The 25620-nt window shown below is 47.7% G+C and overlaps 1 protein-coding gene and 1 long non-coding RNA gene across 4 annotated transcripts in view; one reads left to right on the top strand and one right to left on the bottom strand.

Annotated features, from left to right (window-relative positions):
* LOC308650944 overlaps nucleotides 1-17797 on the bottom strand; it is a 902096-nt gene extending 884299 nt beyond the window's left edge. The window contains exon 1 of the long non-coding RNA XR_014022443.1: nucleotides 17440-17797. This is a non-coding gene — a long non-coding RNA (uncharacterized lncRNA). The remainder of the gene's footprint in view (nucleotides 1-17439) is intronic.
* The window catches only part of LOC308650942 (uncharacterized protein), a 36756-nt gene continuing 12117 nt past the window's right edge, over nucleotides 982-25620 (top strand). For 2 of the 3 annotated variants that reach the window (XR_014022440.1, XM_081297520.1), the window contains exons 1-2: nucleotides 6090-7026; nucleotides 22139-22288. Coding sequence is in view for 1 of the 3 variants with exons in the window: in XM_081297520.1 (XP_081153646.1) it covers nucleotides 6870-7026; nucleotides 22139-22288 (307 nt within the window). In the remaining 2 variants the exon portion in view is untranslated. Of the gene's footprint in view, nucleotides 1365-4814; nucleotides 4896-6089; nucleotides 7027-22138; nucleotides 22289-25620 lie in introns of those variants that run through there. The other variant, XR_014022441.1, reaches the window with a different exon arrangement.

Here is a 25620-nt window from a genome sequence, read left to right as displayed (position 1 = left end):
TGACATCTAAGCTGAGGTTACAAGGACTAGTTGAAGTTAGCCAACAGAAGGGAGGGTAAGACTATGAAAGGATGAGTGGCCATGTTTTTTGTAGTCTGGAAAGGTGAGAGACCATGGCGGACTCAGAGGGTGACAAGTGGCTTGACGCAGCTGGGAGGAATTGAGATTGGAGAGTCCATCTGTCTAGATCATCAATCTAGATCATCAGAAGTCTTGGTGCGTAGGCATTTGGACTTTATTCTAGGGAGTGAGATGTCCCTAAAGTGTGCTAGGCAGCTGTGTAATATGATCATAATCCCATTTTAGAAAACCTCCCTGACATTATACAGCAAGTTAATCAAACTTGAGGTTAAGTGCCCGCCGCAAAAGGCCTTCCCTTTAGACACCAGCCCTGTGTTTAGAAGTCCCTAGGGTCAACTTCTCTTCAGAAAAACTGGCTGCAAATTTGGTGGTTCCCACAAGTGCTTTCAGGTTCAGTGATTCACTAGAACAACTCACAGAAATCAGGAAAGTTCTATACTTAGAATTAATTTTATTTATTTTTTTATGGTGCTGAGGATTGAACCCAGGGCCTTGTGCATGTGAGGCAAGCACTCTACCAACTGAGCTATATCTCCAGCCCTGGATTAGTTTTATTTAAAAAAAATTGTTTTTAAGTTGTATATGGATACAATATCTTTATTTATTTATTTTTATGTGGTGCTGAGGGTCAAACCCAGTACCTCATACGTACAAGGCAAGCACTTTGCCACAATCCCAGCCCCAGGATTAGTTTTATTATAGTTAAAATTGGAACCAGTCAAAAGAAGAAATGCACAGGGCAGAATCTAAGTCTTCATAAAGAAAACTTCAGCCCTCCTAGCACCTATGTGAGACAAAATGCTCTAAGGATGTTCCAGGGTTTTAACTGAGGCTTCAGAAGGGAGGTATGGTCAATTGAATTTTATCCATGGTTAAACTGAATTTTTGGGTCTCTCCCCTTTCCAGGGGTCAGGCTGATACCACTTGGCTGCCAACTCCAACCCTCTGGGCAACAGCTACCTCTGGTCATCTCATTATAAGTGAGGGGCTCACCATAAGTAACGAAGCACTCGTATCACTCAGGAAATTTGCAAGGTGTAGAGATTACCTTCCAGGATCTGGAAAGGTCAGACCTCTCTTTAGGTGAAATTCAAATTGCTTACTACACGCTTGTGCTTTGGAATTAAACTGGAGGAAAGTGAGTCCAGAGGCAAGGAAAACAATTAGGTGGTTGCTGCAGAAACCCAAGGAAGAGTGTGTGAGGCCTTGACTAAGGAACAGTAGAGGAGATGGAAAGAAGTGGACGGAGTCCAAATGCATTAAGAACAGACAATCAGGATGAGGTGGGTGACTGTTGGATAAGGGGCTTGAGGGATGGGGAGGAGCTGAGGATGATGGGCAGGTGTTGGGCCTGGGGTCCTGATTGCCAAGATCTCTGGCTTCTCAGTTTCCTGATCAATCATCCCAGCAGAATGCTTGGCATATAGCAAACATTCAGCAGGTTACATGTTGAATAAGGAATGAATGAATGGACCCATCTTCCTGGTGTGAACCTAGCATCCAGTCTTATTGGTACTGATGCTCCGTTCCCCTGACTGCATCAGGACACCACAAGGCCTGGTATCGCTCTTTTTTTTTTTTTTTCTTTTTTTTTTTAGAGAGAGAGAGAGAGAGAGAGAGAGTTTTGTTTGGTTTTTTTTTTTTTTTTTTTAGTATTTATTCTTTAGATTTCAGCGGACACAACATCTTTGTTTGTATGTGGTGCTGAGGATCGAACCCGGGCTGCACGCATGCCAGGCGAGCGCGCACACTTGAGCCACATCGCCAGCCCCTGGTATCGCTCTTGATGATACTAGTTTCCTCTAGAATCCTGTGGGGACTCTCTCACCTGCCACTGATCAGCTCTTGCTTTGCTGTGTGAGCTTTCTATTCCTGTATCTGCATTTTACTTCCTCAACTAGACTGTAGTCTCTTTCAGAGCAGAAACATTCATCTTTTTTTAATTTTCCATTTTTGAATCTTAGTACAGTGCCTTTTTGCACATAGAACTTGCTCAAAAAAGGAAGATCGATTGCTACTTTACTTACTTACGTCTCCTAAAAATTGCCCCCTAGTCCTGAGTGGAACTTAGCCCACAGGAGTCTGTTACTACGAGGTAACAGCATGTTTATCCACTTATCTGTGTATCTAGCAGCCCGACCTACCGTGACTCACCCTCAAATGAGGACCGCTGCCTTATAAGGAGGCGCTGTGGAGGCTAACTGTTCCAAGGAGCCTGTCACCTCTCAAAGCATTTTTGGAACTCCGATTTGCATCAGCACCAGAGTTGGGGTGTCAAATCTTCACACCTCCCAGGGAGTTATTTTTGGAAACAGTGAAAGTCACTTTGGCCAAGCTTTGTGGGTGTGGTGGGTGGGGAGAGGGTGTGGAGAAGGACCTGGGTGCACTAATCATCAGTTAATATTCACTTGGGCATTTCCAGTGTGCCCGGCTCTTTATATTCACTGTCTTCAAACTGTCTCCTTGAGGCAGGTTCTTTTTTTTTTAATTTTTTTTTTTTTTTTTAGTTCTCGGCGGATACAACATCTTTGTTGGTATGTGGTGCTGAGGATCCAACCCGGGTCGCATGCATGCCAGGCGAGCGCGCTACCGCTTGAGCCACATCCCCAGCCCTTTGAGGCAGGTTCTATTATGATCTCCATTTTACAGACAAGGAACCTGAGACACAGCGTGCAGAACAACCCTCTGCACAGGGACTCCATTGTTTTTTCTCATCACTAAGCTTGTTTGTGTTAGGGGAGGAGTGACCCCAGCAGAGGTGAGGGGCACAGACACCTTATCTAAAGATAACAAAGCCAGCAACTGTGACATTTGAATTGTTGGGAGCAGAAGGAGCCTGGGGGGATGGCAGGAGCCATGGGAAAACAGAAAATGGGTCAGACCCTGCAGCTTTAGCAAGTACAGGCACCCCAAGGACTCCTTTGGAGAGACCAGAGAAGAGAAGAGAGGACGGACACATATTTGGGGACCTAGGAGGAGGGTGGAGATGGTCACTAAAATTCCCAAAGGAATCCCCTTTATGCTTTTCTCTCTCTCTTTTTTAATGTTCTTAAATTTTTATAGTCTGTTGACTCTAAAAGAAGTTCAAGTTCATTGTAGAAAACACAGACACATATAAAGAAAAAAATATCTATAAATGTCCCCTCTTGGCCTAGAACTCTGGCTTTGCTGAGACAAGGCCTCTGAGCAGATCAGCACACACAGGGTTATTTATAAAGCCCCATCTTTCCTCCCCACCTACTCTCTGCTCTGCTAGGCTAGAGAGAGGCCTTCAGCCAGGACATTCCCTTGCAGCCCACTCAGGCTGCTATATAAAGCCTGCCCTTCTCCGGCTGGATCAGAACGTTCCTTATCTCTTTGCAGCAGGACTCTGATAATCTCCCTGTTGGCAGGTGCTCTGAGATCTGCTCTGGCTGCTGCTATCGGGGCCTCCAACCCCATGTGGTCATCTTCTCTGGTTCCCACTGAAACTTGGCCAACACCCCTGACTGAAACCTCAAATATAGGAAGTTGTTTGCTTGTTTCACTGGAGGACAGGTGCCAGACGTGAACTTAATGGGCTTGGCGCGGGTGATGCGTGTGTCCGGGCACATGTAGGCTCTGTGGTCGGACTGATGGACCATCACAATCCACGATGTCCCCTTGCTGAAGCAGCTCTGCCCCCCCGCCGCCCTGTCAGTCCCCACCCCTGCTTCCCTCCCCTTTCTCTTCATTAGCGTTTGGCTCAGAGTCCTCTTTATCCATATGGCTTCTACAGGCAAAGGCCTTACATGGCTGGTGGCCTGCTGTGTCTTAGTTCCAGAATTCCGGCCTGGACCTGTACCTCCCTGAGTGTGGACCATAGCAGATGTACTTACTTTGCCTGGAAAATAAGTTCTGCCAAAGTGGCAGAAACCCTCTTACTGCTGCAAGTTGGGGCAAAGGGAAGACAAGACAGGCAAAGTAGCATCCTGAAAATGCACAGGTTTTAAGTCAGACATGGCCCACGCGAAATCCTAGCTCTTCCACTTAAGAGGAAGTGCGATCTTAAGCTAGTTATGTAAGCCCCTTGGGGCTTAGCTTTCTCATCTTTAAAATGTACATTATGATGTTTTTGTCTTAAAACTGATGCAGAACTTAAGATGGCATATATAAAACACTGGAAACATTCGATGGTACTATGCAGTTATTATAATTCTTGTCAGTAATATTATTTATGGGCATTTGGATGGCAGAGAGGTGGTGGCAGTTTCTTATTAGATTCAAGATTCAGCAGGAGAATTCTTGATCTTGGTTGTTAAAAGACCCCATATAGGCAGGGAGTGTTGTTTCCATTGGCATTTTAATGAGCTTTTCAAGTTCTGAGAGAATTTTTTCAAAGCGACTTCTGGGCCTTGTGAAAGTCCTGCTGGTTCATCTCATACTGATCTCATGAGAAACCCAGAAATCTTATATGAAAAGGTAAGTCTTGTGCTTATTGCTTGATCAAAATTTAGTAGAAAAAAATATTCTTACTACAAGCCACAAAGCATTTTAAGATAAATGATTATCTATCAAATAACAACAATGAAAACATTACTTATCAGAATTTTTGAGACACAGCTAAAGCAGTGCCCAGAGGAAAATGCATAGTGTGGAGGTTAATCTTAGGTATCAACTTCACTGGACCATGGGTGCCAAGATATTCAGTTGAATGTTATTTTGGGTATGTCTGTGAATATGTTTCTGGATGAAATTAACATTTGATTTGATAGATTGCAGAAAGCAGATTGTCTTGCCCAAGATGAATGGAGCTCATCCAATCCATTGAAGACTTGGACAGAACAAAAGGCTAGGTAAGAAAGACTTCCCCTCTCTGTCTTCCAACTGAAACATAGGTCTTCTCCTGCCTTTTACTACTGATTCTTCTAGAGCTCAGGCCCTCAGACTGGACTGGAACTGTACCATCAATTTGCTTTAGTTAACCTCTAAATCAAGAAAAATCCCCAGAAAACTAGCAGCACATATGGAAAAATAAACGAAAAGACAACAACAAAAAAACCCGAGCCCTACAAGACATGCTGCATATTTAAAAGCTACAATAATTAAAATAGTACAGGACATCTTGGAGTTGGAACAAAATAGGAAGTCCAGAAATAGACCAAAACTTATTGGGAATTTAGCTTATGATAATAATGGCATTTCAAATCATTGGGGGAAAAGATGCATTATTCAATAAATAGTGTTGAGACAACTGGTGGCCATCTGGAAAAAAATTAAGTTGGAATCCACACCTCACTTCTTATAACAGGATACATACCAGGGGGACTTAGTGATTTAAATTTTTAAAAATGCTAGAAGAAACTATGAGAGATTAAAAAATGATCCGATGAGCATGTTGGAATAGGGAACTTTCAAAGTATCACACTAAATTCAGAAGCCATAATATAAAAAAATGATGTGTTACATTACACATTATCTATGGAAAAACTAACAAAAACAAATTTAAAAGTATAATGTCAAGCCAGGAAAAATATGTTAATATTTGTAATACATAAAGACCAATAATAATCTACTAACCAATAATAAAAATTACCTACTCTATGATAAAAAAAACAGTGGGCAAAGTTATGAACAGAGAATTTACAGAAGAAGGAACACAAATGTTTCACTTTATTCATACCATGAGAACTTGTAAAGTAAAACTACAGAGAGATGGCATTTACCATGTATTACTTACCAAACTGACAAAAGCTAGAAAATTTTATATACTCTGTTGGTGATGGGAACAGAAACTCATATATGTTGTTATGGGACCTTCAATCTGTACACCCTCTGTGGATGGTGAAAATTACCAATGCATATGCCTATATTCTACTTCTAGGAATTTATCCTAATCACTTTTGGGCAAAATGAAGTATGTACAAAGTTATTCATTACAACGTTGTTTGAAACAGTAAATGATTGTAAACCACTGCCCACCCCCCCCCCCCAAAAAAAAAAAAAAAACCTGGCTAAATAAATCCCAGTGCACTGAGACTCTAGAAACTTTTTATTTACTGATATGGAAATAAGCTTCAAGACAGATTTTCAAATGAAAAAGGTGAGGTACGGAACTGTGTGCAAAACAGGGTGCTATTTCTGTGAAATGGAAAGAAAAGAACACACATTGCAACAATGGGTGTTGTGGAAACTTGCTACATTCCCAGAAAAAGTGCACTGTGATTCTATCCCATTCTGCAGATGGGGTAACTGGGGCACAGGGAGGTCGTCCAAGGTCACGTACTAGCTGGTCCCTGGTCTTGAACTTGGCAATTTGCTCCAGAACTGGTACTCTCATCACCGTGCCGCCTTCCTGCGTGCGTTCCTGTATTTGCTGGTGTTTTTATAGAGTCTCCCTGGGTGGCTCAGGGAACAGAATGGGAAGGGGGTATTTGGCTGTCTTTTCCTTTTGTGCATTTAATAAATTTAAAGCAACAACTTTATGATTGGGAGCAGGGTCCGGAGGTGGGAGGTGTATTGCATAAGACTTAGGTTCCCTGAGGCAGCTGTAAAGCTCCAGCTGGAGACGGAGGGCGGAGGGTCTCTGCCCACTTCGCTGCTCTTGTCCACTCACCTGGCTCTTGTAAGAGGGGTGGGTGGAGTCCAGCAAGGAGATGCCCAGGCCCCGCCTCCAGGAGGGTTGGGCCGGCCCACCCTGCCAGGGTCCGGGAGGTAGGCGGCCAGCTGGATGCACTTAGGCCTTCGCGGGGGCCGGAGGTACACGACGTCTCCCCACGTGTCCCCGCCCCGCCCGCCCCCTGCTATCGGCACCGCGGGCCTGGGCTTGCATGACGCACCTCAAGGCAGTGGGATTGGGACAGGGGCTATTTTTGGTGGTGCAGATAATGGGTTTCTGCTCAGGAACGTGTTCCGGGAACGGAAGCCGTGCTGGGTGGAGGAGCACCTTCAGGGTTTTAAAGCACTTGGACTTGGCTTCAGCTGTGGGTAAGTGGCCCACGCAGCTGTGCTGGGGAGTCACCCACGGCCAAAGCGGGAGGGCTGTGGGGCTGGGGAGCGGGGTGCTTCGCTCCCCAAGTGCTCACGGAGACAGCCTCCTTTCGCTTCCCGTCCCTTTCTGCCTGCCTGGGCACATCCTGGCGCCGCTGTGTGGGGAGCTGGCTGGCCTCAGGTGTCCAGAAGCCACCGCACCCCAGCCGCTGGCCTCCAACCTGGTCTGTCACGAAGAAACCAGAATACTTGCCACAGCCACACCACTTCCCGGCCACAGCAGCACCGCCACCCATGTGATCACACACCCACAACCACAGCACCACACAAGCACACACACCAGGAACCACCACAACACCCACACGCCTGCAGACCACAACCACCCAGCCACCTCAGCACCACCTGCCACTTACCAAACCTGTACTGTGCGCCCACTGAGGATCCTGGGAGGGAGCCTCCAGGCCTCCTTCTGCAGGCCAAGCAGGTGGGGCTGGAATCCATGGTGAGAAAGGCAGCTCCCTGGAGGACTTCTATGCCAGTTTGTCAGGAAGCCCTGGAGTCTGGGCATATTCCTGTATTCCGCTCCCACCAGTTGCCCTGGGAGGGTCACACTGCCATCAGAGCATACATGGCCCCCTCCAGTGTGGAGGGTGGGAGCAGGCAGCCTGGCTTTCCTCCTCTTCCGGTGGCATTGGCTGGGGCCCCTCATGCTCCGGAGCAGGGAAGAAATCGCCCCCACAGTCCCTGTTGGAGGTATGTTCTGTGCAGCCCAGGGCTGGCTGTTGACGTCCAGTTCTATCAAAGGCACAGTCCTTGTCCCCGAGGTTGAGGGGGCAGTGGAGCTGGGACTTGTGCAAGCTGCAGAAGGAGGCTGAGCTGTGAGTGCCTGGCTGGGGCCACCCTTCGCCTCCACACCTTCCCTCTCACCTCTTCCCCTTCCGTGCTAGTGTCCATCTTTCCCTGTGGCCATGGCTGTTTACCTCTCTGTCCACCCCACTTCCCAGGAAGTCTGCCCTGTCTTCCCCAGCTTTGTCCCACTGTGCTTGGTGCCAGGAGTTAGCAGGTACATGGTCAACGAAGGAAAGAACTCAGCTGGCAGAGGGGAGGTCCCCAGGTCTTTGCTGCCCAGTGTCCTGTGTGTTTTTAGGGGGAGATTTGAGCAGACAGGGCCCAGGCCACTGGACTGCAGTGGAAAGGCAGTCCCCCTTGATCAGCTCTCTCTCCTGGACAGCCCAGACATCAGCCTTCTCTAGGTACCTGCTGGGCACAGTGGGTGAGTCCAGTGACAAACTGGGCATGGTCACCTGAAGGTTTGCTAGGTTTCTGCTTCTTACTAGGGGCTGAGGATGGAATGAAGGGGGAAGAGAAGAAGCCAGGCAAGGCTGATTGTTCATCTCTTGGAGGGCTCTGAGCACCTAGGTGGTGAGTGTGGGTGGGGGTAGTTGGAGAGGACTTTGGGTGGGAGGCAGGAGGGGACAAAGGAGCGTGCCAAGAAGGAGTGTTGGGGGGTGGTAAGAGTTTGAAGCAAGTTGTCAGAGGAGGCGGGGCACAGGTGACCTCACTATGTGGGGCAGAGAGCCCAAGCTCGTGAGCCTCGGCGATGGGGAGGGAAGGGGTGAGATAAGGCTAAAGGAGTCTAGAAGCTTCTGCTGAGGAGGCTGGTTTATGTAACAAACCCTGGGAGTCACGAACACAGGAGGATGATTCAGTCAACACACGGTGCCCAGGGAGACGATTCCATCTTCCCTGGGGAGGTCCCAGGAGAGGAGCCACCAGGGCAGGGCTGTCAGGTGTTATTCTAGATAGTGGCCAAGAAAATGAGCAGCCAGGACACTGAACCGCAGGGACTGGGCAGGGGTGGCTGTGTGTGGGGTTGTGTGGGAGGCCAGCAGCTCAGGAGCACAGCCCTGGGGGTGCTGGGCTGGGGCAGTAACGATGAGGCTGGGGGTGGGGAAGAGGTGACCAGGATTTAGGGGACATTGGGGATGAACGGGGGAACAGACACAGGAAAGAGGGAGAGAAATGCTTTCTAGATATGAGAGAATAGGGTTTTACAGCAGATCCATTCTGTCGAGGTTGTTTCCATGTGAGGCTGTGCAAACCAGAAGTGGAATCTAACACCATCCTTACTCATGGCTGCTGGTCTTTAATTTTGTTGATGTCAAGTGATGAGAAAGCACCCCTCCCCCACTCCTGCAGAACTGTCAGCTTTGCTGACAAGTACCCTACACTTCCTCTTTTCTGATTTCAGAGAAGAGCTTTACTTTTCCTCTAAGAAAAGGGGAACCAGTTCCCTAAGCCATCAGAACAGTGGCCTCTGAGGTTTGCCAAAGCACTGCCCTGGCTATCTGGAGGGGCCTCCAGGCCCCTGTCCCCAGGTGCAGCCTGCTGGTGCAGCAAGAACATTTTCCCTTTGTCTTATGCAGTCCTGGGCCACTAGTTCTCCACTGTGATTAATAATAGGAAGCTTTAAATAATCCTGTTGCTCAGGTAGCAGCAAAGATCAATTGAATAGGAATTGGAGGGGGAGAGTATATTTGGAAATCCCCCAGGAGGTTGCAGGACTGCCAATCTCCAGTGCAAGTATGGGATTCTGTAGATGTTTCTGTTTACAATGTGAATTTAGTTCTGGCTTAAAGCTGGGCAGGGGTTCTTGATACTGTAGTATTTCAGATGAGGGAAACACAGCCTAGGCTTAAGGAAAGGTGATCAGGGCAAGGCTATCACTAGCATGAACTACTTCTGAGTTAGAAGGTTGTCCACTTCCTCCCTGTCAGAAAGCTGTACCCGGCCCAGGTCCCCATTTTTATTCCCCAGGGCCAGTAAGAATTCCACCTGCTCTTGTTCTTCTTGCTCTATTGGCTTGGTACAGACCTAGGCTCTTATGTACAAGTTCTAGTTCAGGCTGCTAGGTCAGAATAGCAGAGACTGGGTGATTAGGCAACTGACATTTGTTTTCCTCAGTCTGGAGGCTGGACGTGGAGATCGGGGTGCCAGCATGGTTGGGTTCTGGTGAGGGTGCTCCTCCTGGATTGCAGCCTGCTGCTTTCCAGCCGTGTCCTTGAATGGCAGAGAGGGGAAGCTCTGGGGTCCTTTTCTTCTTCTTATAAGGGCACTAATCCCACCATGGGTTCCATGCTCATGGCCTTATCAGAAGCCCATGACCTCCCAGAGGTTTAACCTCCTAATACCATTGCACTGGGGATTAGGGCTTCAGCGTATGAATTTTGAGTGAAACAAACATTTAGTCTCTAAGAGCCTGGTTACTTTGTTCTACCAAAAGGTTTTCTCATCCTTAAAAAAAAGGGTTAACATAATCTAGTTCATAACTGGAGTTGGAGGGCTGACAGATGTCCTGGTTGGAAAATGTCTAAAACGAGGCCTGACTCCTAGCTGGACTCAACACATCTTAGCCATTATTATTGTTAAAATATATAGTGCTTTTGTTGTTCAGTTCAAAACTTTGGTAATTTCCACAGTAACATCATTCCTTAGTAATTCTTTTACCTGGAACCCAAGGTCTGTAATTTCTTTTAATTATTTTATGTGAGAAAAAGTGTACGTGTGGGTGTAGGTACGCACGCACATGTGTATTTCCCTCTCACTCTTGAATGAATGATAATTTTGCAGGGTATAGAATTCTACATTGATTGTAACTTTTTCTCAGGACTTTATAAGATTCTATATTTTCTGGTATCTGATGATGTTGCTACTATCAAATTTCTAGGTTATTTGTTTTATTATCTCTGGTAAAATTTTTTTTTGAAACTTTACACATCTGACAGTTTCACTATAATGTATGGACACTTAGATACAACATAGTGAAAATACAAATTCTTATGTATCCATAGCTAGAGTTCTTAGTGAATTCTAATTGCAACATTAGAAAAATTCAGATATTACCTCCTTGAACATCTCTTGACTCTTAGTCTTTCTCTTATTAGCTGTATGTTGGCTCCTGTCAGTCAATCTTATATTCTATAGTTGCCCTTTCATATTAAAAAAATACGTTTTTTTCTCTTTGTTTTGCATTTTGGGTGATTTCTTCAGTACTGACTTCTAATTTTTTTTCTGCCTTCTAATTAATGTTTCTGTATTCTATAATGAATTTATAGAGTTTAATTGAGTTTGTGCATCTAAACGTCTATATTTTTTCATTTCAGCTTTTTTTTCATAATTTAGTTTTATTTTTCTATTGATGTTTCATAATTTGTTTTTATAAATGATTGTAAGTCATTCCTTCATATCTTTGAGAATCCTAAACATTTCTTTATAATACTTGTTCACTAGTTGGCATATTATAATTTTTTAAAAAACTTTATTTTTGAGACAGGGTCTCACTGAGTTGTTGAGGCTGGCTTTGAATCCTCCTGCCTCAGTCTCCTGAGTCACTGGGATAAATTGTACAAAAAGGGTTCTTCCACTAGCAAGTAGGTGTCATGAGGGCAATAACTTTGATTTGTTTATTATTGTTTCCTTAGCAACTAAAACAGTGTCTAGGACATTGCAGGTGCTTAACATACTTATCTATCTAATCACCCGACTATATGTTCACTCCATAAGAAGTGAATTCAGTTCCTATCATTGCATTCTCAATTTTGGCTACCTTCTTTGTCTTGCTTTTGGGAAAGTTACTACTAATTTTATTCTCCCTGTGCTCATCTCCTCCCGGGCTTGTGGTTTTACAGGAGCAGCTTCTTGGTCTGCAGAGACCCCAGTTCTGAACCAGATTGTCTATGGTCAGCGCAGGCATCCATGCTCTTTGAGGATGTGGCAGATTCTTTCAGTGGGCCACATTCTTCCTCAATTGGGGCAAGATATGTACAAGCCTCAGCCCTCATTTTTTTCAATGTCTGGTCCTTAAGTGTGGGAGCCCAACAGTCTCTGGCTCGGAGACCCTTCTCATGTGATAGTCCCCTCTCACCTAGGAGAAAGTTTCTGCCGCCTCTGCCTGCCCTCTGACCTGGAGCCCAGGACCCAGCCTCATTTCTGCCTATAGTGTTGGTTCTGTGTTCCCCTGACCCTTGATCTTTTTGTGCAAGGCTTTGATGGTAAAATTTTTGGTTTTTGTGTTTTAGCTGTTATTGTTAAATGTTTGGAGAGGGGAGGACCCTTGCAGCCTGAGCTTATAGTACCATTGTGCCTGGAAGGCCTATGATTAGAACTCATTTGGCAGCTCCATCACCAGGCCCCTGGGGTTTAGTCTGGAAAGTACAGAATGCCGACAGAGGGGGACGTGTTAAAGCTCACCTTGATCCTCCTCCTCACTCAGGAGAGGAGGGAGCTCAGGCCCAGTGACTTGCTTGGGGCAATGCATTTCCTTAGTAGCAGAGCCAGGAAGGCAAACCTTGTTCTGCAGCCTGGCTCTTTGAACACCTGCCCTTGGACATCTGAGTTCTTTCACAGCATGGCCTTCCTGCCTTGCTGCTCTGAGCCACACAGTTTAAGGGCTTAGCTCTGGCTCTATCCAGTCCTCTGGGGTCTTTCTCTTCCCCAGGCATATGGCACATAAGAGGGAGGGGGGGAAAATGGGCTTTAATAATTACTTAGTGTTTACCCTGCGGTGGCTCTGCCTAGGGGAGGGGTCTTCTGTCAATGGCTGTGTGAGTGCTCACATTTTATATACACCACTGCCCTCTAGTGTCCATAAATGAACATCAGCATACAGCCTGAAACCCTGAGACCCTTTTCCCTGCATGAAAATATACATTTGAGTCCTATTTGGTATTGCAATGCCAAATATATAAAACATATATATTATCAGAAGCTGTAATTTACCTCTGTAAAGATGTACATAGATCCCTAGGAGCCACATAAACAAGGAAAATACATGTTCAACCCATTTTAATGATATCTTTTATTTAATCCAACATATCAAAAATATTATAATTTCAACATATCACCAATATAAAATTATTAATGAGTAATTATGCATTCTTGTTTTGGAACTCTACTGTGAATTTTACGGATGTCTCAGTTTGGTCTAGCTGCATTGCAAGTGGGTCTAGTACCTGCTACATTAGACATCAAAGACAACATATAGTGGTTTCTAAACTCTGACTGTGTTTTTGCACTGATGTATGTAGGTCTATGCGGAAAATTTTCACCCATATGTAGCAAGATAAGATAAATATGAAGTAGGCTTTTAATATGTAAAGTATTCTCAGCTATTTTTGAGGCTGAGGCAGGAGGTTTGCAAGTTTGAGACCAGCCTAGCAACTTAGTGAGACCCTGTCTTAAAATAATAGAATAGAATAGATTAAAATGGGGTGGGTATGTAGTTAAGTGGTAGAGTGCTGCATAGCATGCATGAGACTCCAGGTTCTATCCTCAGTACCAAAACAAAAAGAATTAATGTAAGATTGATTATCTACTGTCTTTTTAAAGGGAATGCTTAGAGATTGCCCTTCTGACTTTGTTAGTGTTAATATATTCATTTTTTTATGAAGCAATGGCCTTGGAAGATGATTATTTGTTTATTTTTTGCAAAACTGAGGATTGAACCAGGGCCTTGCTCATGCTGGGAGGATACTCTACCACTGAACCGCCCCCCGCCCCACCGCCGCCAGCCCCAGATGATATTGATTAATCAGGTGTTCTTATTTTGGAAGTAGCTTGTTTGCAATCCTCTTCAGGGCTCCACACTTTTTTGGACATCTCTGTTAGGTGATGTACTAAATCCTGGGAACCACCATGCTGGGTGGCTTGTTTTTCCCTGCTTGGACAATGAGTGGGACACACGTCTGCATGGTGGTGTTACTGGGCAATTCTCAGCATGTCAGCTGTGCGCCCCTCCTTCTGTCTGAGTAACGGCAAGGGGCTGAGTGGGATGTGAATGTAGGGGTAAACTTGAATTTTCTCTTAAAACAGTCACTAAGAGTAAGTTATTTGCAAAATCCAGTTCTACAGATGACTTCACCATGGGCGAGGAATCCTTCGCTCTCTATTCCTGAATAGGTAGGAACAAAATGCTATTGAGCTGAGCACAGAGACTTCGTTGCCTTTTAAATGCAGAGCACTGGAGGCTGAAAGAGAAAGCCACTCATTTATGGGAAAGGTCTTGAATAACCTCCAGGCTTTGTAACAGGCAGGTCTCTGAAGTGGAGCTGGGTAGTTCCTTTCCCTGCCTGCAGCTGGGGTACAGAGGGAAGGAACCTCTATTTTGGAAGCAGGAGTTTCCCCTCTGCACTCAGTAAGTGGCTCCGAATTGCAGTCTGATCTCAGGTCCCCTCATCTCTCATTGGTGTCCCCTCAGGTCATAGTCTTGTCTCAGGCTTTGGACCTGAGCTTCAAGGTGTCCTTAAAAGATGCCTGCTGGCCACCTTGTTTATAAATGTAAGCCTTTAGCTGTGCTTAGCAGTCACTAGGGTACTAATTAGCCAGTGTGTTTCTTTTTCAAATACTGTGTAACATTTATGCTGGAGTCATAAGTTGGAAAAGATGCTAGCAGATGGAAACTGTGTAAATCAAATAATTTTGATTGCTTTGGGAACTCACAAATTGAAACAATCCTATGGTGAATTCTTTTGTAGTTGGAAGGAGTGATGGGCCCTCTCTGTGTTTTAAAAATTCAAGTTTTAATATATTATCTGTCCGGAGGGGGATAAATCCACATATTAGTAATAAAAAAGATGCAAAGGAAAGGTCCCATCTTCCATCAGGGCCCCCACCTGGCCCCACCCAGGACTTAAGGAGTGGTGTGTAATCACCATTAACCACTCACAAGCAATTACACTAAGTGTTAATGAAGGGACCCTAGTCACAAAACTGTGCCCAAGGGAAGCTTCCATTTGAAAGTCAAGGTTAATGGCCCAGCAGTTGTTTTAATGGATTTTCAATGAAGTGTGAAGATGACAGGCCAACAAGGGCAGGGGGCGGGGCACAGCTAGCTTGTGGCCATTAGTACCCGGCCTTGCTTCTGTTTTTAGTCCTTTATGATCCTGCTGAACAAGATTCCCTGAATATTTACTGATTACGTTGTGTTTAACATAATGGATAAAACCTGAGTTGGCTTGAGTGAGGTGCCAGCATCTCTTTGCTTTCTCGGCAGAGGTGTGGACATAGCTTCCTTAGGTGGGGGAGTTCATGGAGACGCAGGGTGGTGAGTGACTGACCCGTTTCTCACTCCAGCACCACTCTTCAGGATCTCAGGCTCTCTGGTCCTGCCTCTCCTAACACCTGGAGACCTCACCCTTAGGTACCCAGCTCCCAGATCCCTGACCTGCTGCTTTCTAGTCCTCTGGAGTTACTGGATCCCCACCCTGAGAGAAGTGTAGGGTTTGAATCCTGCTCCAACTCTCTTGGCAAGTCCTTGGCCTTCCTGTTCCTCAGTTTCCTCATCTGCAAGACTGGTGCCCAGAGCCTGTGGGCAAGCAATGCATGTTGCGTGGTTTCCATGTAGGGACTCTGTCTGCTTCCCTCCTCTTGACTCCATGTCCGTGGGCTCAAGGACTTTGATTCCCCCTCTAGCCCTGCTCCTGATTTCTCTTTCCCTAGCCAAGTCCCTTCTCTCAGAAAGGCTATATAAACTTGAGTCTTGCTTAAAAAATGATATCCTAACTTAGAAATTTTGTAGACTATGGGCTGCCAAATCAAATGAGCTGGTTATCAACTTATTTTTTTTGTAAATAAGAATTATGGGAACAAAATTATGCTCATTTATTTATGTGTTGGCCATGGTTGGTTTTGTGCTACAATAGCAGAGTTGGGTAGTTGTGACAAAGTAAGGTCCATGAGCCTCAAATATTTACAGAAAAACCTGGCCCTTTGCAGAAAAAAGCTTGTTAATCTCTTGCCATTCTGGGTTGAATTGTGTGTCCACAAAGATTGGTGGAAGTCCTGACCCCTGTATCTCAGAATGTGATCTTATTTGGAAGTAGGATCTCACAGAGGTAATCATTTAAAACAAGGTCACTGGAGTGGGCCCTAAGCCAGTGTGACTAGTGTCTATGGCAGAGGAGGTCCACTGGAGCCATGCAGTCACCAAGTACCAGTTCTTAAGATCCTGCTGGAGAATATCAAGTGAGTCTCCAAGAATAACAGACAGGAATTTATTAGGAAGAGAAGTGAGGATCACATAGCATATAGGAGCTGCACAGGTGCCTCTGGAGAGGATGGTGTGGCTCTTCCAGAGTCGGGGTTTTTGAGGATTTGGGTCCCTTGGTTCTTGTTCTAGTGTCTCACATCCCTTAAGCAGCTTATTATCCCTTTATCAGCTCTTACCAAATTTTCTTTGTGAGGGTCATGATGACCTGGTCACAAGGAGTGGGTGAGAAAAGGTTTCAGTGATGACCTGATTCAAGGGGAGGGTCATGACAACCTGGCCACAGGGGTGGTGTGACATCACCTTAAAGCTGTAGTTCCCTAAGGGGTTATACTTAACCATGGCTGGGGGAGATTTGGCTTCTAGTTCCCATTTTCCATCTACTCCCCTGCTTTGATAAAATTTCCTCTGATCTATGGTCTCTCTCAGTGCATTTTTCTGGAGTGCTCCAAGTTACTGCCCTTCAATGTCCTTCCCTCTGGTCACCTGCTCATGGTTAAAACTAACCACCTAACTGTGTCCTTATAAACAGGGAGCTCAGAGACACACATGGAGAGGAAAGATAGAGCCTGGTCTCTATTCCAATGTGCACCACAGTCATACAAGTTGGCACCTTTTCATGCTAGGGACCTATCCCGATGCCACGCATTTTCCTGACCTGCAGCACCATCTGCCCATCCAACCTGAGGCTTTGGATCTATGATCCATCTTCCTCCTCCTCCAGTGGTTATAGATTCTTCCACATCATGGACATCTTATTCAGTTGTGCCAGGATTGTGGAATCACAGTAGGGGAGTCAGAAGGGCCCATTTGTCTCCATGGCCTGGATGTGCTTCCTTTGGGAGCAGAGAGCTGGGGAGGAGCCCTGCTGGCCCCCTGCCCATCTGCAGGCATTGGATGGAGTGCCACCTGGGTTTGGCTCAAGGGCACTCAGGGTCTGGGTACTCAGGGTCTGGGGAGGATGCACACAAGGGTCCCCATCCTTGTTGTGGCAGAGAGGGTGAAAGAAGGGGCTTGGAGGAAATTAGATGCCAAACTTTGCCTCTTATTTATTTGCTTGAAGATTAAACTGTCCACAGCTATTAATTGTTGAGCTCTTCCCTGTGCAGGTCTGGGACACAGTGATCAAAACTGTCCCCTTCAAACAACGGCGGTGCAGAAATGGTCACTGTGGTGTCATTTCTGGCAGAAAAGGGTGCAAACAACCCAAATATTCAGCAGTGGTTGAACAGACAAAAAGGGAGGTGTCTACACCGTGACTATTCTTCAGCCACAAGCGAAACTTGTACTGACACACACCGCGGCACGGACGAACTTAACATCACGCTGAGTGGGAGAAGGCAGACGTAAGAGGCCACATGTTGTACAAGTCCTGTTTATATAAAATACCCAGAATAGGCAAATCCGTAAAGACAGAAAGTAGATCCACGGTTGCATGGGCCAGGAGAGGGGGGAACCGCGTTACTGCTTGGTGGGTTTGGTTTCCTTTTGCGGTGGTGAGAATGTTCTGGAGCTAGAGTGGGGATGTTCACATAACACTGTGAACATAGCCAAGGCTACTGAATCGTACTTTTAAGATGGGACATTTTGTATTATTCTGCCATGATTATAAATCAACAAACCATGGGATTGCAATGGAGCAAATTATACGTGTTTATGAATATGTCAGAGTGCATCTAACTATGATGCATAGGTATAATACACTAATAAAAAGATTAAAAAATCAAAAACCCAGAGTCCTTGGTCCCTGTGTTTAGGTGAGAGGAGATACATAATCATCAAAGAAACAAATTTAACCCAAGTGCTGTGAAGACGTGGAAGATATGCTAGGGAATCAGGGAGGGGTAGGCGGGTGCTGTTTTATGAGCGGCCAAGGTTGTGTTTCTGGGTGGGATGAGGGGAGAGAGGCAGCAGATGCCAGGAAGAGACCCTTATGGGCTGGGGATGCAGAATGGGCAAAGGCCCTGAGGCAGGAGCGCGGGGAGTATTGGGGATGGTGAGGCTCCAGGGCTGGACCTGCAGTTGGCTTTGCCTGACAAAAATACTAATTAGAGTTGTACCAGTGGGTTGCTTCTGTCCTGGGTGGTGGTACAGCTGAGCAGGATCCAGCAGATCTGGAATTCAGTACGTCTTCTGTCAGGCCTTTTGAGCAAGGTGCCTAGGTGGTCCTTACTGATCAGCATGCCGTATTTCAGGTGGGTAGGTCCCCTGTTCTCCTGGGGCTCCCTGCCTGACTTGGTCCATTTCCTGCTTCTCTAACTGAACTGAATAATTTATAATGATGAAGTTTTGTTTATTGGGTTCAGAATTCTGAAGGCCGGAATATCCAGGATTGGGCCATCGCATCTGGGGAGGTCCTTATCCCTGCAGAGACCCTCTGCAGGGTCCCCAGGTGGCATAGGGCACTGCATGGCTACCCTGAATGTCCAAGCTTAGGTCTCCTCTTCTTGTAAAGCCACGGTCCCACAGGATGAGGCCCCACCCTCATATCCTCATTCAACCTGAATCAGCTCCCAATGATCCACCCCCAATACCAGAGTCAGACTTGAGTTTCAGCTCTGTGCCACAAAGGGCTGAATGCCAGCATGAGTTTTGGTTGGGAGCATTCAAGCCATCATGCCCCCTCTGCCTGCTTTCTTTTCCTCCTTTGTATTTTCTTATCACTGTTCAACACATTGGAGACGTGTTTGCTGTGGTGAGTTTTATGTGTCAACTTGGCTAGGCTATAAGACCCCAGTTACTCAACCAGACGCCAACCTAGTCGCTGTGAGGTATTTGTGTGGATGTGGTAAACCTCTACTATCAGTTGACTTTAAGGGAGACGGTGCCACAGTCTGGCTGGGCACAATCAGGAGCCACTTGTCAAAAGAAACTAACTTTATTTTTAGAACCACACACGCCAAACAAAACAGCTCCTCAGGAAAAACCCTCAGAGCCCAACTGCCACCACCGCCTTCCCACAAGCCTCTCCCCCAACCACCAGCCTCTTCACCTCCCACAATCCTGCTCTTGAGGCCGATTGGCTGGGTCGCATGGGCGGAGCCAAAAAAGTCCCCCAATGAGCAGCTCCGTGGTCTGAAAGGGCAGGGAAACAGCCAATGAGCATGACCGCAGAGGAGCCAATCAGCTAGATGTTGCTGGGGCCGCTGTGAGCCAATCATCAGCTGGCAGTCTAAAAGTTTGCTGGGGCCCCATCGGCTGTGGCTCTCAACAAGATGGCCCTCCATGGCTTAGTGGGCCTCATCTAATCAATTGAAAGGCTTTAGAAGAAGCAAAACTGAAGAACTTCTGCCCCCAGACTCCTGCATGAGTCTGCAGTCTGCCAGCCTGCTCCATGGATATCAGACTTGCTGGTGCCCACTCTTGTGTGAGCAGTTCCTTGAAATAAGTCTCTTTATGCTGATATGTAACACACACACACACACACACACACTTGTATCTATACATCACATCCAGTCTGTCCCTTCCTACTGGTCTTGTTGTCTGGAGAAGGCTGATTGATCTGCATATTAATCTGTTGATGGCCTTCTCACCCTCCTTCCCCCAGATGCCCTCTCCCCCAAGGCTGCCCAGTTAGGGTCTTTGTTTCCTTCACAGACTTGTCTGTGGTGTGTAGGAAGGTGTCTGGCAATAGTTGGGTGTGCACTGTCCAACAGCCAGTTCTCCAGAATTCTCCTTTGTTTATGTGCTTGGTGGCTCAATCTGGAATTCAAGAGAAGGGACAAAATGAGAAAAAAAGAAGGAGAAAAAGCACAATGCGGTAGTCTCCTCTGAGGCTGGGAATGTCCCCCTGGGCCCAGTGTTGTGCATCTCGCCATTGCCATCGTCCTTGGTGTGTCTGCAGCTGAGAAAAAGTGATGACCGCAAAGAAGGTTGCAGATTTAAACCCGAGTTCATGTTCTCCTAGCAACAGGAGCACCCCAGCTGGGTGGAGGGAGCTGAGCACCACTGCAGCTGGGGCAATTCCTGTTGCTAGGAGAACAATGGCTGGGGGCTACCGGCAGGTGACTGGTGGGTGTGGCCTTTTGTTCTCCAGCAAGTTGAGGGGAGGAGGAGACAGGTGAGGGGCGGAGAGGGGAGAGGGCAGAAGTGCTGATTCCCTCTCCTCTCCTCTCCCCTCCCCTCCCCTCCCCTCCCCTCTTCTCTCTCTCTCTCTGTGTGTGTGTGTGTTTAGGAATTCGTGGTTAGTGAAACGCCTCTTGTTTCAGAATATGTCCCAAATGGGTTTGCAATTAGGGACAGAGTCTGTAGGAGCTTACAAAACGACCAATTTCCTATACTGTTTGGCTCCCAGCACCCACAGACCATCTGGATCAGCTGAGGATGAAATGCTGGGGAGTGGGTGGGGGTGGGGGAGTGGGGGTGGGTCCCAGGAGTGAGAAAGAGCAAGCTGGCACTCCTTGGGTGGGGAGTGATTTGGCTTTCCAGATTTTTCTTGACTTAATTCTGTTGAGACCATCCTGACCTTGCTTCTCCTTCCCACGGTCACAGCCAAGGCACAGCTGAAAACCAAACCAGATGGTCCAAGGCAGCCAGAAGAGCACCTGTTCTCCCGGGCAGCCTGACTCCTACTTTGTCTGCTGGCCTGGAGGGGTGGACCCTGTGGGATGGTTGAGGGCTGAGAATGGGGAGAGCAGGTTCTCCTAGCAAGCTGCCCTTCATGGGTGCTGTTTCCTACTCTCAGCCCCCACTGTGTTACTGCTGCCATCTTGCCACAGGAAGCTCCCTCAGAGGCCGAGCTGTGGGAGGAGCCAAGCTGAGGGACATTATCCACTATGGGGTTAGAGGAAAACACATAAAGTATTGCTTTGTGCTGATTTTCTGAGAGAATGACCAGAAGAACATGAATTCAGTTTCCCTCCCAGGGAAACCTCTGGGCAGCTGTGTTCATCAAATGGGTTTTATTTCCCTTTCAATCACATGGAAAGAATATCATCTGAATTTCCGTCACAGCAGATGGGGCCATGGGACTGAGCTACCAGCCATTGGAAGGTAGGCTAATGGTGCACCAGTTGCTGACTGGGTCCCAAGGACCTAGTATGGGACCCCAAGACCCTGCAGATGGTGCAGTAAGCAGGCTGCAGCCTGGGTCCCTAATGACTGCATGGCACAGACGCCTCCACCCTCCATTCCTGTAATGGTTAATATGAATTGTCAACTAGATTGGGTTAAGAGATGTCGAGGTTTATGGGTGTGTCAGTGAGGTGTGTCTAGGAATGATTGACATGTGGGATAGCCAACTGAAGTGGAGATCCTCCTTAAGCATGGGCAGCACTGTTCAATAGGATGGTGGCTTGGATGAAATAAAAGTTTGAAGAACAAGGAATCGCAGCAGATGCAAGCTCGATTCTTCTTGAACATCTTCTTGTTTGTTGAATGTCTGAGGGTATCAGACTCTTGCTTCTTCACTCTTCCAAAGCAGACTTTGACAGTGACTCTCTAGATGCCTTCAGTGTCCTACTAGGGTAGCACCACTGATCCCTCTTGTTCTGGGGCTTCAGCCTCTTGGACTGTGCAGCTACTGGTTCTTCCAGCTCTGCAGCCTGCAGACGGCCACTGAGGACTATCCAGCTTCTGGTTGCGTAAGCCAACCTAATAAGTCCCCTTTTATAATTATACTTTTTGTTGATTCTGTTCTTCTGGAGAACCTTGACTAATACAGTTCCTATGGGACTATGAGAGAAGAACCAGCCTTTGTGTGCTGAGCCCCTGAGCTTAGGGCCTGCTTATGATGGTCAGGTTGTTCTGATCAAGTAACAGAGCATGCGGGAAGGTATGTGACAGGATCACTTTTGTGGGTAGAGGGAGAAGTGGTGGGATTTGGCACGGGTGTTTCCACCAGGAGCCTCCTGGTGACAGAAGGAGTGAGGTGGAATATGCTACCCTAAACTGAGGAAAGGAAACTAGTGTGACAGTGACTGAGTGAGTGTGTGTGTGTGTGTGTGTATAAATCAGAGCAGACACCTCTGGTGGGGCCCCTTCTGAGCACACTTTGCTAAGTGCTTTCTCATCTAAACCTCATGACATTTCCATGAGAGGAAATATTAATACCATCCCATTCTTTAGGCGAGGAAACTGAGGTTGACAGAGATGAAGGACTGTCCCCAGTGTCTCCAGAAAGTAAGCGGCAGAGGCAGGATGCAGTTGAGGTACCCTGGATCTTGGCCTGCCTCATGACCACTGTGTCCACCCTCCCGGAGTGTGCACGGATACCTGGTAAGCGAGGACAGAGCCTTCCACTGTTATCTTTTGTTGACCAGTCCTTTGGGGGATTCAGTGTTCCAGGGAGCTAGAGAAGCCACGCCATTGGACCGTCCCAGCGCTTCTGGGAATCTCCCAGAGGGAACGGGAGTGTCTGGAGGTGGGGGGGTGAGTTCAGAAGGGGGAACCTGCAGCATTCACTGCAGGATTAGAGGAAGGGTCTGGGATAGACTCTGTAGCTAGATGTGTGTTCTCTGAGCCCAGCACCTCCCCGGGGGTGTCTGGCCTTGGCCATCACAGAGGGGCCTCTTGGTGGGGAGAGTTGGGGGCTTTCTGGGAAGGGTGTTGGGAAGCACATCCTGGATGTCCTTACGTCTTACACAGGAGGGGCCAAAGTTTATTGAGTCCACATCCTACTTACAGGGGCCTACTGTGCACCAGGTCACGTCTAGATGCTGGGGAGGCAACAGAGAGCAAATGGCTGGGTGTCTGCCCTCAGGGAGCCCTCAGGCTCCATTCTAAATGATGGGTGGTCTGCCCGAGGATGAGCTGGAGGCCCCAGGAACTGCAGGGTTGGGACAAGGTGGGAGAGGGCTCAGAAGAGGGAGCCCAGAAGCCCTAAAATCAAGCCATACACTTTGACTGGGGAGCCTCCGTGACTTGTGTTTCCAGACACCAAGAAACTCTTGTAGCAGTAATTCGCCAGAACTCCCAGAGCATCTGAGGCCGGGTGTGGGAGAGACAAGCAATCCCACCTGCTGCCTTCCTCTGAGAGCCAGAGGGGAGCTCTCGAGTGTAGAGAATTCTTTTGGGGGCCAGTGGGAATTCTGCTGAGAACAGGCTCCTTCCATTTTCAAAGTCACTTTGGGATCTATGTTTGATCTTCTCAGTGCATGCAGGCATTTGGATGGAGCTAAAGCCTTCTGTTGAATTAGGGAAAAAAGCAAAAAACAAAAAAATCAAACGCGTTGGTGGGTCTGGTGCCTGCAGATATGATTTGCCCTCTGGGACACTTCGTGGAGGTGGCGTCCCCACTCCCCTTGGGCTCTAGTGCTGCCTTGAATAGGAACATTTCATAATGCGAGCGCTTGCTGCTCAACTGATGCTTCCCTTGGGGTGCAGGCAGACGCCATGTCCTAGGCCCTTAAGCAGATGTGTTCCAAGCAGGAGCAGCCTCTCAGCACCAAGGATCTGTCCTCTGTTCACTTAAGCAGGTCTGGAAGTGGGAGGCCACACCAGGGAGCGTTCTGATTCTCTTCCTGTTCCCCGTAGGCAACGGGACCCCACATACTGTTCTGGGTTCAATGCAAATCACGTTAACTTATAGCCAAGTGGCCAGAGTCCAGAAATCTCCCTTTCATGGGCGTCTCTCTTGAGTGCCAGCCCTCTCCTCCCAACTGCCCTCTGGATACCCTGCTACACTTCAAAATCATTATGTCCTCTATTCACTCCATTATTGCTTATTTAGAGTCTTCCACATGTGTGGCCTTGCTAGGGGCTGGAGATAAAGACTTAGGAAGAGATGGCCTTTGCTGTGCCGACAGTTTCTGTCAACTGGTCACGTCCTTCCCTCTAGCCAAGCATTCCTTGGGCAGCAGGCTGCATTGGCTCCACAGAGCTCTCAGCACCTGGGAGCTAGAAGACAGTAGGTTCTCCATAAACACTGCTGCATCCATGTCGGTTAAATGAAACACTGTGCTTCAGAAGACTGTAGGGTGATGGGAAACGAGAAGAGAAGCGGTGATTGCAGGTCACCAGCACAAGGGTCAGGGTGGAGGCAGGCGCAGGGTCTGTTAAGGAAGGAGGAAAGTCAGCTGACTTGGGGGTAGGGCTCAGGGTCACTTCCAGACACAGCTGTGAGCCAAAGAATAACCCAGAGTCGGCCTGGTGAGCAGGGCAGGGGACTGGGGAAGGACATTCCAGGCTTTGACACAGGTAGCATGGGGGAAGCAGCTGATTGACAGGTCATCCTGGGAGCAGGGATAGGAGTGAGGTGGGGCCCAGGGCAGCTGGCCATGCTTCCTTCCCTGATCCTGGGGAGGGTGCCATTCTCCTGGAAACTTTCTCTGAGCTACCACCCTCCACCCCAGCACAGCTTCTCTGGGGTCTGGTCCTGGGGTTTGAGCTCCCCTCCCTCACTCCATTTTGCTTGCCTGGTTGCCATCCTGCCTCCCAGCCACGCCTCTGGCCCCTGTCATGTTTGGCATCCACCCATCCTGCATCTTCTTCCTGGAGCTCACACTCTGCTGTTGATGGCAGCCCTCCCTCGCTCCATGGGGTCTCAGAGGAGATGTCTGTCCAGGCTCACCCAGAGGCTCCAGCACTCCTTGGAAAACCCTCACAGAGGAGGAAGATTTGGTGGCAAAATGTGATTGGAGGGGAAGAAAATCCCGAGAAGCAGAATAGATTGGACAAAACCACTGTGAAGCAGAGATGCCTGGGGCCTGACAGCGAATGTGACCTGGCTAGAGAGAGTAGGAAAAGGGAAAGGGAGGAGGAGGCCATTAGGACCTGCATAGGGGCCCTGAATATTGAGGGGACTTGTAGCAACTGAAATCCCAAGTGGCTGCTTGTCCCCCTGCCACCCCCCAACCCTGCTCGGCCCCTGCTGCCGACCTTGGCTTTCAGGCAGAGCACACGTGCTGGCCGCCTGCTGCTCTATTTTGGGGTTGGGGCCAGGGCTGTCTCTCACTTCTGTTCTTCACTATGATGAAAGTTTTTGTCCTATCTTGAGGTTCTAGGTTGTTGAGAGCCACAGCTGAAGGGGCCCCAGCAAACTTCCAGCTGCCAGCAAACTTCCAGCTGCCGGCTGATGATTGGCTCACAGCGGCCCCAGCAATATCTAGCTGATTGGCTCCTCTGAGGTGATGCTCATTGGGCTGTTTCCCCACCCTTTCAGACCACAGGAGCTGCTCATTGGGGGTCTTTTTTGGCTCCGCCCACGTGACCCAGCCAATTGGCCTCAAGAGCAGGAGGAGTGGGGGAGGTTGAGAGGCTTGTGGGAAGCCGTGGTGGCAGTTGGGCTCTGAGGGTTCTTCCTGAGGAGCTGTGTGGTTTGGTGTGTGTTCTAAAAATAAAGTTCGTTTCTTTTGACAAGTGGCTCCTGAATTGTGCCCAGCCAGATTGCGGCACTAGGTCTTGGTCTCTGAGGTGGGGTTAGATTTGGTGATCCTCAGCCAGGCTTCCTGTCGTGGGGCTCAGAATGGGGCTGGTGGAGAGATTCATTCTTTCACAAGGATCACTGCCGTACAGGTGGTTGAGTGCCAGTGTTCATGCAAGTGCTGAATAGATAGATGCCAGTGGCTGACAGGGATGTCACAGGTCACTGAAAACTTCCACGATTCTGC

The sequence above is a fragment of the Spermophilus citellus genome (assembly GCF_964194105.1).
Source record: "Spermophilus citellus genome assembly, chromosome: 6".
NCBI lineage: Eukaryota > Metazoa > Chordata > Mammalia > Rodentia > Sciuridae > Spermophilus > Spermophilus citellus.
The sequence above is the reverse complement of the archived record's forward strand: the minus strand, read 5'-3'. Positions and strand labels throughout refer to the sequence as shown.